The 12081-nt window shown below is 32.0% G+C and overlaps 1 protein-coding gene across 2 annotated transcripts in view; it reads right to left on the reverse strand.

Annotated features, from left to right (window-relative positions):
- The window catches only part of Mkln1 (muskelin 1), a 103616-nt gene that overhangs the window by 46273 nt on the left and 45262 nt on the right, over positions 1–12081 (reverse strand). For both annotated transcript variants that reach the window (XM_019205662.2, XM_019205663.1), the window contains 2 exons: positions 7617–7829; positions 1447–1668 (listed from right to left, as the gene is read on the reverse strand). In XM_019205662.2, the coding sequence (XP_019061207.2) occupies positions 1447–1668; positions 7617–7829 (435 nt within the window). The remainder of the gene's footprint in view (positions 1–1446; positions 1669–7616; positions 7830–12081) is intronic.

A 12081-nucleotide genomic window follows, 5' to 3' on the forward strand; every position in this document is an offset into this window, starting at 1 on the left:
GCAGGTATCTCCAAAAGTATCTCGACTTACAATTTTGACATTAGTAAGAATCAAGATAAATCATGTAAAAGTACAAGATCCCACTGTTAAATATAATTGTATTGTTTGCTTTAAATGTACCAATTAACTTAATGGAAAAAAAACCCAAATATAATGCTTTTAATTATGAAACAAAACTAATTTTAAATAAATTGCAAATTTGAAAAAAACAAAAGTGAAAAATATAAAGATATGACCACCCCAAAACATGACCATAAGACATATCTATAGTGATTTTTAAATCAGTTTTTTGACTTTCCATTCACAATGGGCTAAATCCTAAACAGAAAAATAATCAGTAATCAATCTTATATACTCTATGACTCTTTTAGTTACCTCTGTTGTTTTGCAAACTACTACAGATAGAGCAAGGGATAAAATACTATTGTATAAAGTGAGGTTTTAACCACAAAAGATCCACAAGTACAAAAAGTCATAAATTTTTAAAAGCTGTATTTATCATGATATAATTTTTCTATTACTAAAAAAGATATGTCCACATAAGAGCAGGGTTCCTACTGGCCAAAGGCAAAGAAAAACTGAGCATTAAAAAAAGAATAATGACAGCACTGGATTTAAAACTACTAAATGCATAAAAATCCATGAGTTCATAATTATATTATTTTTTTGAAAAAAATTCATTGGTTAGCTTTGGAGCCTTAGCTAATAAACCGGAAAATCAATAAAAGTAAAGAGCCAGAAATTCACTTTGCCTATTCTAAATAGTTTATATTTCAGAGTAACCAAATAATGAAGTATTTCTTTTTTTTTTTCCATGTGTGGTTTTATTTGGGGGGAATAACTAATATAATCACAGTTAATAAATGCAGAAGAAACTACATCACTAGAAAAATCACAACTGAGAATCCAGACAATGAATATTAAACTCAAAGACTGCTGAAACTATTAGATAAAAGATTATAAGAAACTTCGTAATTAATCATTCAGACTGATAACATCTGAACTCTTTAACATCATCAAAAGCATGACAACTAGACATTAAATGCTTTTATATCACAGTCAGAATGCTTAGTGAGTATTGCATGTTCCTTCTTAATTCTTTGTATTTAACGGAGTGAAAAATAACATATAAAAAACTGTTCTAATTCTAAGTTGTAAGAAAGGGAAATAGCTACACTACCTAGAAAGGCAGTAAAGTTAATCATAAAATTATCTAATTTAGAATTCAGGTGATAACTACTTAAAAGTTATTAGACTGATGGTAAAAACCTCAAACTGAGCAAATGGTTCACTGTTTAAAGATGTTTTCTCTGTCACTGCTATACTAATCATTTATTTCTAATAAAAAGCTTTGATTTGTTGCTGAAGATATCCATTTCAACATTCTTTTCCCTACGAAGATATACAAGACAAAATAACATAATGCAATGCATAAAATATTCTTACTGAGTGGAATAACATGCAGTGTCCTATCCGAGATTGGATATCTTCAGGCCCAGCATTACAGGAATCCTCTCGAAGAAGTTTCCAGGTTTGACATTGACAGTTGAAAGCAAACAACCCACTGAATTGTGGTTCACTGGCTCTGCTGTCATCTACGCTGCCATTACATGTCAAAATTCTACCACCAAAGGTGTAGATCATATGTTTTTCTGAATCCATACACATCTATCAGAAAAAGCAACAAATTGAATACTTTTAATTTGCTTCTGTCATGTGTGATAAACGAAACCAATGTGTTATATTCTTTAAAAAAAAAAAAGAACTTTGTCATTTAGGACACTAAATATCAATTCCCCATTATCAAATGAAAATGCTGTAAGCTGTTTACTCCCTGGCACAGATTCAGGATAAATTTCTAAATACTTTTCTGATTTCCACTTAACCTAATGAGACTGAAACATGTTGGGTTAAAGAACTTTCTCCTTTCTTGAAACTGCATAATTACCAAAATTAAGCAAGGATACACGATGTATTGAAATATATCTGAGTTAATACTGATCATACATAGTAATGACAAGCTTCTCATCCTTATGAAAACATCCTTTTTACTGTTCTAGACAAGCATTCCATTACTTTTCTACTTAATATAAAAGCAGGTATGCAAATAAGAGTGACAGCTAAATTCATTTTGGGGATTACTTTACAATTCTCTTCAAATTATAATGTTACAAAATAGAAAAACAAAGACATCTGCAACAGTTTCTAGAGTGGCTCATCTAGTTGAAAAATTTGGTTTCCTTTAACTCAATACCATAAATTTACTTTGCTTTGGATTAAGCTATGCAATTCACATTCAAAAGCTAGCCTGATTCGTCTATACTTTCAACTCAAGCAAATTACTACTTTTCATAAAAATATGTGATAAAGCAGCCATCTGTTACAAGGCAGTAAAACTCAAATTTTTTTTCAAAGAATAAGTCTAAGAGGAAATTAGACGTTAAACAAAAATAACATTTATACACACACACACACACACACACACATATGTACACACACATATATGTATACATATTGTTTTTTTGTGTGTGTTTTTGGTACCGGAGATTAAACTTGGGACTTTGCACTAGCGAGACAAGAGGCAGTACCACTGAGCTAAATCCTTGGCCCAATAATATTTACATTTAAAGAATAAAATGTGTACACAAAACATGTATTGGTTAATAATTTTTCCACTAAAACACAAATACTGGCTGTATATGTTCAAGTCTTTCTTCCCATGAAATTACATACATTTGTCTATTATTGTATTTTTAATAAAAAGTTGTTTTTAATAATATTAGAAGTTGTTTTAAAAAAGTATTATAAAAGATTCTTGCATCTCCTAATTTTTACCTCCAAAACAATCCATACTTTCTTTGTCATTTCCTAGGTTTTTTAAAACACGTCTACAAATTAAGATGAAAATTTATTACTTCCTCAAGTGTACAGTCTTGGTGAATATGGCTGAAAAACTAAGACATCAAAGTCTTCATGTTCCTGGCATTCCACAGATGCTGTTCAAATTTTTACTCTTAAAAGGCCATATTATTAAAAACAACCCACACATTGCTCAAGATAACCCAGCATGGCTCCACTCAGCTACTGTACCTCTCTTTAGGGAACCACTGAAGCTGGGTTAGTGGACTATCCTGTCTTAAGTATTTAAGGCTCAAATCTCTCAAAAATACCTGGTGAGCATGTAGAAAATCCTGAGGGTTCTATATTAAGTGAATCTATTTCCATTTTCACAAAGTCACAGTTCATACTAATGACCAATATTCTATAGCCCTATGGTTCTACTTCATATGGCTACAAAGGAAGTATCTTCTCTCCTTTTGGAGATATTTAAATTTAACTGCTTATTCTCATTTGTTAAAGAAATATCTTTACCATGGTAGCTCTTGCTAGCACAGCATTTCAAGAAAGGAGTTAACATGAGTAACACTGTATTAGCATGGTAATTCTTTCCCATATCTTGACAAACAGGAAACAAAACAGAAATAATTTTATTCCTTCAACTACTTACATAGGTAAGATATATGGCTTCCCTTGATAAGATATATAGTTTCAAGAGAGGCATTTATCAAATGACAATACATTTAAATCAATCTAGGAAACATTATGGTATTCATCAGCATGGTGATGCTGATGATCATCATTCATCTTCATTTTTCCTCTCTACTTGGTTTTTAAATTTGTTTTAACGTTTTGATCTCTGAAAAATGTTTCAGAAAAGCTAATGACCAATTCTGTGTGATCTTTTCCAAGAAAGACTTTGATAAGTCTTTTGAGCCAAAAGCTAGACCACTATTCATTATTTCTCTCAACTTACATGTTTAATTTCTAACAACACAATGAAAAGCAGATAATAATTTGCTTTTCTGGAAAAAAAATTTATTTTAAATCTAAAAATGACTATTTTACCCTATCACAGGGTAATATAAGATTGGCAAGATCTGGGCTGGGTTCAAAATAACTTCCTCCTTAAAAATTTGAGGTTTTGCGAAAGCTTTCTATGTATCCACTGTTGTCCAATCTACCACCTTTCCTTTTCCCAACCACACTGCTTACCTACAAAGGTAACCCAGTTTTTTTCTTTGTGGTTGTTTGCAGGATTTTCTCTTAATCCTTGGTTCTGAAATTTCATTAAGGAACTATCTAGATAGGAATGACTTTTTTCCTTCTTTCATACTGATCTGCAGCTGGTAATTCTTTTCATTCTGAAAATTCTTTATCAGCTCCAGAAATATTCTTCATTTTTTTCCTTGGATATTTTACCTCTATTCTGGAACTTCTATGAGGTAGATATTGGAACTTCAAGGCCTCTTCTGAATCTTGTGTTTTCTTTCACAATTTTACCTCATTAATTTACTAATTTAGACATATGTCTGTTCTTCTTTTTCATCAATTTATGAGATTTCTATTTCACTGTTTGATTTTTATAATTTTTAGATATTTCTTTTTCATGGATGCAATAGTCTTCAGGACTACCTAAAACAACATATTCTTCAATTTACTATTTTACTTGAATTCATTACTTTCAAATAATTGCACTGTTTTTTGTCTAGTCTTCTTTGTATCTGAAAGAAACTATTGTGGTTGATTGGTTGTTTTCACTTGGGAAGCTGGTTAAGAGCTTAACTAAAAGTTCCACAACCTAGCGGCTGGAAAACCCACTCTAGGGCAGCTCCTTGACTGGATGGTATAAAGGGGAAATGAGGAAGCAAGGATCTGCTTCTGTTCCTTGGGAGGAGCTCTCATCTTCACCTTGGATGGCACTTCCCAGCTTCCAGCACAGACTCTTTGGCTTCTGGTGTGGTTCCTTCAGCCTTCTGGCACATACTGTTCAGCCTTTCATCACAGGCCCATCAGCATGCTGATATTGACACACAGGACACTGCAATGAGCTCTGGACCTTTAACTAAATCCTTTGGTCTCCAGTGTGAAGACAGACCCTCTGGAATCTTCCTCATCAGACTCTGTGGGTGTTCACTGTAAGTGAATCTTATAAATTCATATATATTTGTATATCTTGTGTTATATCTATTTCTCTAGTAAATACTGACTGATACACTTGTTCATATGCCTACTGCATATACTGTGAAAAGTTTGAAGATCTGGACAGAAAGACCAGAGACAGGATGCTAGAAAAGCTCTACAGTAGCTTTCCAGTGCCTTTGGTTCTATCTTTCTAGCCACAATATCCTCACTTCATATTTTACCGTAGACAATTATCACTGCTAAGTGATATGGTGGAGAATGCCCTACTATTTAGTCACCAACTGACCATTTAATATTTATCCCAACTATATACACTCTGACACTCAAGTTATTTCTCAACCTTTGCTAGTCTCTGGTTTCTTCTAGTTGGGTCTGATCCTTTCTGTTTTCTGCCTTTCAGGAAAATTCTCATGAATTTCTGAAATTGTCTGAGTACAGTGCTTTTCAACACAATTGCTAATGTATTCTTTTGTCATTTCAGATGATGTTGAGAAGGATAGCAAATGCTAAGAATCCAATTTGGCCCAGGAATAATTTCAATGAGCTGAGATCTTCAATCCTTTAAAGTTTTTCCTGCTACTTCTTCACTAGCTCATATTCCATTTTCTAGTAATTTCCTCATAGTATTTAAATTTGAAGGACAGTTTTCTAAAGAAGGTAACAGCAGCTTGATGCTCAAGTTTTCCATGTTGTTTTGTGTGATATCTGGGATAGTTTTAATGTTAAAATTCTAAATGAAGAAATACCCTTTAAACAGGTCTTCATGCCTCTAATGTTATCAAGTTTTTCTCAAGTTTCAACATAAAGTCCTTAATCCTAAAGCATCACAAACACCACAAATAAGTTTTTGAAGTGCCCTGAACACAAGTTAGTAAGCTATAACTTATATCACTATTTGCATGAAATTAAACGTGAAACAAGAGTCTTATAAAGATTATGCAACTGGCTGAGCAACACAGCTAGTTGTTAGCTGAAGCTGCACTAAAATCTTGGATTCTTTGTGCCCAGTGTACTGGAGTACCATCTAATCAGGTGAAAATCAAGCATTATTTAACGCAACTCAGCTTTCAACAAATATCCTGGGCCGGGGATTTAGCTCAGCGGTTTGGTGGCCTGCCTTGCAAGCGCAAGGACCCGAGTTCAATCCCCGGTACCAAAAAAAAAAAAAAAGAAAGAAAGAAAGAAATATCCTATTTTATCAGATTTAAGAGAGACAAAGGCTAAACACAAGAACTCTGTATGTGCGGTGTAGTCAGACTACCCCCTAAGAATATTTTTTCAGCCAATAAACAGAGACATCAGCATCTTTTGTGAAAAAAATATGTAACAATTTGGGTTCAAGAGAATAAATTGCTTCCTAACAATGTTATGTGCTAATGTTCTGTTTTTAAAAGATCAGAATCAGCCTGAATTCTTGGAGTTTTTATTTCCTACATGAACACTGAGGATATCAGTAAGCATGTGTATAGCATGGCAGAGCTCAGTTATATAAACGAGCCAACAGAAATTCCAAATTCAATCTGGGGAGTACTTTGAAGACTAATGTTTTTGATTTTCCACCCACCACTTACTTGATGAGCATAAGTCAGGCCTCTTTCCTTACCATTCTCTTGTAAAAATTACTCTGTAAAAACACAATAACGACTTGTGTAACCCCTACATATGATTTTAGACCTGAACTGAATTTCTGTCATAATTCGACTGCCATCTCCCATTTCCAAAGTATGAGATGATGCTATCATCAATGCAATATCAGAAATCTTTTAAAAAATCTTTTTTCCTTATACTCCAAAAACAATATTAAAAATGGGTAAGCCAATAAAACTGCCTATAAAATTCAAAGTGATTAATGTTTTATTTGATTTACCCTGAACTCATAGGAAGTATTCAAAGACAGATAATCATGATAATGATACTGATAGTAATTATGCTGGTGACAGCTTTCTGCATATTAGAATTAAAATGATTTGTAATACTACTATGCACAGTCTCCTTGTCTATAAATACCATTATATGATTTTTTGGTGCTGAGTTTAAATTACCTAATCTAGGTTCTGAGCAAGTTTCTGAATGTAAATTAAAGTAAATGTATTTTACATTATTGGAAAAAAGCTTGAGATTTCAAATTCTCATACTCACTAAAAAGAGATTTTAAATTTCTTCCATAAAAGAAAAAAAATGTTTTAAATTAAAAGGGCAAGTTGCTACTGTTAGGATTCATGAATGTTTACTGTAAAACTAAATTTGTTTTTCCTAATATTATTCCATCTACTCTTTTATTTATTTATTTATTTTTTTGGTACTGGGGATCAAACTTAGGACTTTGCATTTGTGAGGAAGACATGCTGCCACTGAGCTAAATCCTCAGCACCTACTCTCTGTAGTAATAAAAGATTTTATAAATAACAATTCTATTCTGACATCTTAGAGTTTAAGTTTTGACATCTACACCGAACGAGAAAAAAATTTAAATCTAATGAAAACAATTTTATATCTAGTGAAACAACTTTTTTAATGATGTCATAGGTTATTTGTGTATAGTCACTCGTAGACAACTCTGCATAACATAATAAGCTCTACAATCAAGAATTACTGAACACTAATTTCACCATATATTTAACTATACACCAAACCTGATGATCAAACACCAATTTTGGTCCTCCATCAGCAGCAGTATCTTCACTTAGTAACATCCATATGTTTGTATCAATGTCATAACGGTAGAAATCACTTTTCAGAGATTTACTGTTCCTCACAGAGGAATCCAAATAACGTCCCAATGTGTAGATTTGCCTTCGTTGAATGTCAATGCACATTTTATGACATGATCTGGCACTTGGACCATTCTGTGGAGAGAAAAACAGGATGGGGTAGAAGAACAAAGTAAAATTAAACAACCTCTTTTTGCCCAGAAACATAAAAAGTCAACTAATGTAAATCTAATATGAAGTTTAAATCTCCAAGAGAAAGAAAAAGAGCAGTAGAAGACCCAAATCTTACTCTTCAGTTGCTTAACATCAACCAGGAAAGATGAGGTGAGCTATTCTATACCCTCTGGTACTTGTTTAACATCTATACAGCTTCTATCATACACTGCATTGTATTTTGGTCATCTATGAACACAGTTCTCGTCACAACTATCTGACAATCTATGTTTGTCCTTTAAAATTAGTTTTGTATTTCTCACGAGATCATAGCACAAAACAGGTACTTCAAGAATATTTGAACCAGTCAATTTCAAACTTGGCAGAACCATTAATGAAATCTCTAATTTAATTCTCCCTTTTTAATGATGAAGAAACATAAGCCCAGAAAGGGAAAGTGTCATCCTGAAAGCCAATAAGCTAGTGACAGAAGCAGGGGAATCCAAGTAATTGACTTAGCTATCATTTACACTACATAAAACTATCGTGACCAAATAACACAACTACATTAAGTAACGAGGAGTACTAAGAATAGTATCGGGGGTAGGGAGGAGGAGAGGGAGGGGAGGGGGAGAGAGAGAGAGGACATCACTTGTATAACAGGACTAAACAAAAGGTTAAAAAAGTTGTACTATAGCAAGAACAGTTCATGAGGGGGAGCATTAACTGGGCAGGGTTTGAGGAGATAAAAAGTAGAAAGGAAACAAAATTAATGAATTAATACTTAATATTTCCTAAACTGTTTATATTATTGCTGTGTATGTATTTCATTTAATATTTAAACAATGCTATAAGGAAACATTATCACTATTTCAGCATCTATATAATTTGTCCACATTCACAAAACTAAGATAGCAAACTTAAGCCATAGTGTAGCCAGAGCCAAGAACTCTGCTCTTCTCACTATTTCAAATAATTTTTTTCAAAAGAGAAACAAAGCCAAAAATATACTTGTTAATACAGTGTATGTGGCTATGACTAAAAGGGGAATTCCTGCTGAAAAACTAATAGAATTGAAGTATAAAGTGGAAATAGGAAGTCTGATGGATAACTGCCAGAGACTGGATATAACCTGTATGAAATAAAGTATTACAGGAAAAGCAAAACAAAACAAAAAAAACAACAAAAAAAAACTATTATAGGTTCTTAGAGTAAGATATAAAAAAAGCAATAGTATTAACAGAATATAACAACAGTAGTGAATAAACTAAGGAATACAAGAACAACAGCTTGACAATTAGTATTATTAATCCAATACTAAGTTGCTTTGGATTTTAGTACTCATACAACTTTTAAAACTTATTCTTAAAGATTTGAAAGATTTCAGTAGATAAGGTGAAATTTTTATTTAAGAAAGAATTTCTTCCATGATTAAAAAACTCAAAAACAAAGATGGAGGGCTACAAATGTAGCTCAGTGGTAGAACACTTGCCTCACATGCACAAGACTTTGGGCTCAATCCACAGCATTACAAAAAACAACTTAAAATATGCAATAATATATAATAAATCTATAGCATATTTTCTACAGTATAAAGTTTGAAATTTTAATAGGATAGTAACAGAACAAAGAGTATTACTCTGTGCTTCAGGTAAATTAGTACAATTAAAATGATGAGCAAATTATATGCTAAGCAAGAAGAAAAGGAAAACGATAATAATAGAAATTAATACGATATAAAGGATTCAAAAACAAAATTAACAAGTTGGCTCTTAGGAATACTGACCACATTCTAAGCAAGACTATAACTTTTTATAAAGAGTATGAAAATACAAATTGCCTTCATCAGAAACAAAAGCAAAAGTAGCACTACAGACTCTCTAGAAATTAAAAAGAAAATACAGGTTTATTATGAAAACCAGGTAGAAGTTGACAATGTAGATAAAATAGACATAGTCCTTGAAAAACTACAAAGCAAAATGACTAGAGATTAAAGAAAAAAATACAATGTCTTTATATCTAATGAAAAACTGAATTCAGAGTTTAAAATCTTCCCATAAATAGATCTTGAGGCCTAATATAATATTGGCAAATTTCATCAAATATTAAAGATGAAGTTATACTACTTTCAGACAAAATGTTTCAGAAAACAGAGGAAGAATAAAAACCCCATGTAAAAAATCTGTATTCTAATCTATTCCTAACAATTTTATGAGGACAACGTTAACACTAAAGTCAAATGACGTTACAAAGAAGGAAGAAGAGATAAAGGAGGAGGATAAAGGGAAGGAAACAAATAATTTACAGATGACAAGTATTTCTTATGAACATATATAGAAAATTAACCTTTAACAAAAAATGCTACCAAATAGAATGTAGCAATATCATACATGAAAAGAAAATCTCATAACAAAAGGGGTTTATCTTAGGAATGTAAAGTTGCTTTTATATTTGAATATCAATGAGGGTAATTTACCACATTAATAGTATAAAGGAGAAAACATAACCCTCACCCTAAATAGTTTTTTTTGCGGGGGTACCTGGAGATCAAACTCAGGACTTTGCGCTGGCGAAGCAAGTGGTGGATGGAACCACTGAGCTAAATCCCCGGCCCCATAAATAGCTATTTTTAACAAAAATGTTATTTGTGTCAGCATAGGTTTACTACTATAATTTTAAATGATGAAGAAATTTTAAAATTCTTTTCATTTCTAATACAGGAGCTTTCAATAGATATAATCCAAATAAACTGAGAATACCAATGATTTTTTGCCTAAAAATGTAAAGGGATCTTGAGACCATAAAGTTAGAGAAGCACTAGTATAACTAAAATCCAGTAAAAAGAGCTATATCTAATTCCTATCTAATCAATAATTCATGAATGAAGTCAGAAATACTTAAAAAATATGAGATGATTTTTAAAAATATACTCTTTAATGAAAAGCTATAATCCAGCCTTTTCCAATATATCTCTTGCTATAAATTTTATTTTTATTAACAATCATAGCTTCTAGCCACATTTCTATAGTTGGCTTTAAAAAAGAATAGTGAAGAAAATGGATTGGAGCTAATACAAATCAGTTTAATAACCACTTACAAGAACAATATATTTGTTTCCACTCTATAAAAATTAAGAATATCTACATAAACATTTAAAATAATTTTCTCATTAATAGCTAATCTATTATTTTTCAGTCTTCTAAATGTTTTATGATACATACTAAGTAAATTAAATGATTAAGTTAATTCTGCTTTTTAATTGTGTTACGCTTTTAATATACATGCCCTACAGTAGCATCAAACAATAACTGGTACACAAAATTAGATATGCAAAACCGTAATCGTTCAATTTTATAAGCAATGAGCATTTAAGCCAGAGCCATACATTACCATTCAATTCACAGGTAGATCAACAAAGGTTTTTAGGTGTCTACATGAAGATAGTAGTAATAAACTATAATAAAGATGAGCTGTAGTACTGAGTCACACCATTTTACTTATCTCCATTAACTTCAAAATAACCAATTCTTCCCATCAAAACAATTCTATTTTTTTCAGCACTAGTTTTAAAATGACTACTAAGTATATTCTAAATGTTACCTATATCATGTATGATATAAAAAAATACCAGAACAGATATCTACCCATCATACAGCCTTAGAACATCTATTTTACCTTTGAAGTTCCCTGTAAACTTTCTATCCCAAAGGAGTGACTCCTGAATTGTATAGTATTTAATCACTTCATTGCTTTTCTCCAGCACAAACTCATCATGTATCTTAGCCTATTTACTATTTACTTACTCCAATCACTCAGAAGTAGGCACATGCGTTTTATCCTTAAAGTACATAAATTCTAAAGAGTATGATTCAGGCCTTTATTTGGAGTCTAGGTAGGCAAACAGGAATACAAACTAAGTATCATGGCCCATTCAAGAATTAAGAGGGGTGAAATAGGCAGATCACAGGAAGTTTTAAATTCTGCTTAGGGAAGGTAAGAAAGGCTTCTCAGTAGAAATGAATTTCAAATAATCAATAGGTATTCACTAGGTAAAAGCTAGGAGGAAGATCCTCTGTTAATCCCTATCATGGAAAAAACACTTCCAAGTGATACAGGTTAGAAAGTTTAATACTTCTAGTAACTCCAGTTAGTAAGCACATGAAGTCAGGACATAAAGCTGGAAAAATACTTGATGAGAAATCTCAAGATTTACTCTAGTAAAAGGAAGTGAGGG

Source organism: Fukomys damarensis, unplaced genomic scaffold, assembly GCF_012274545.1.
Source record: "Fukomys damarensis isolate Sample0158 unplaced genomic scaffold, DMR_v1.0_HiC HiC_scaffold_4, whole genome shotgun sequence".
NCBI classification, from domain to species: domain Eukaryota; kingdom Metazoa; phylum Chordata; class Mammalia; order Rodentia; family Bathyergidae; genus Fukomys; species Fukomys damarensis.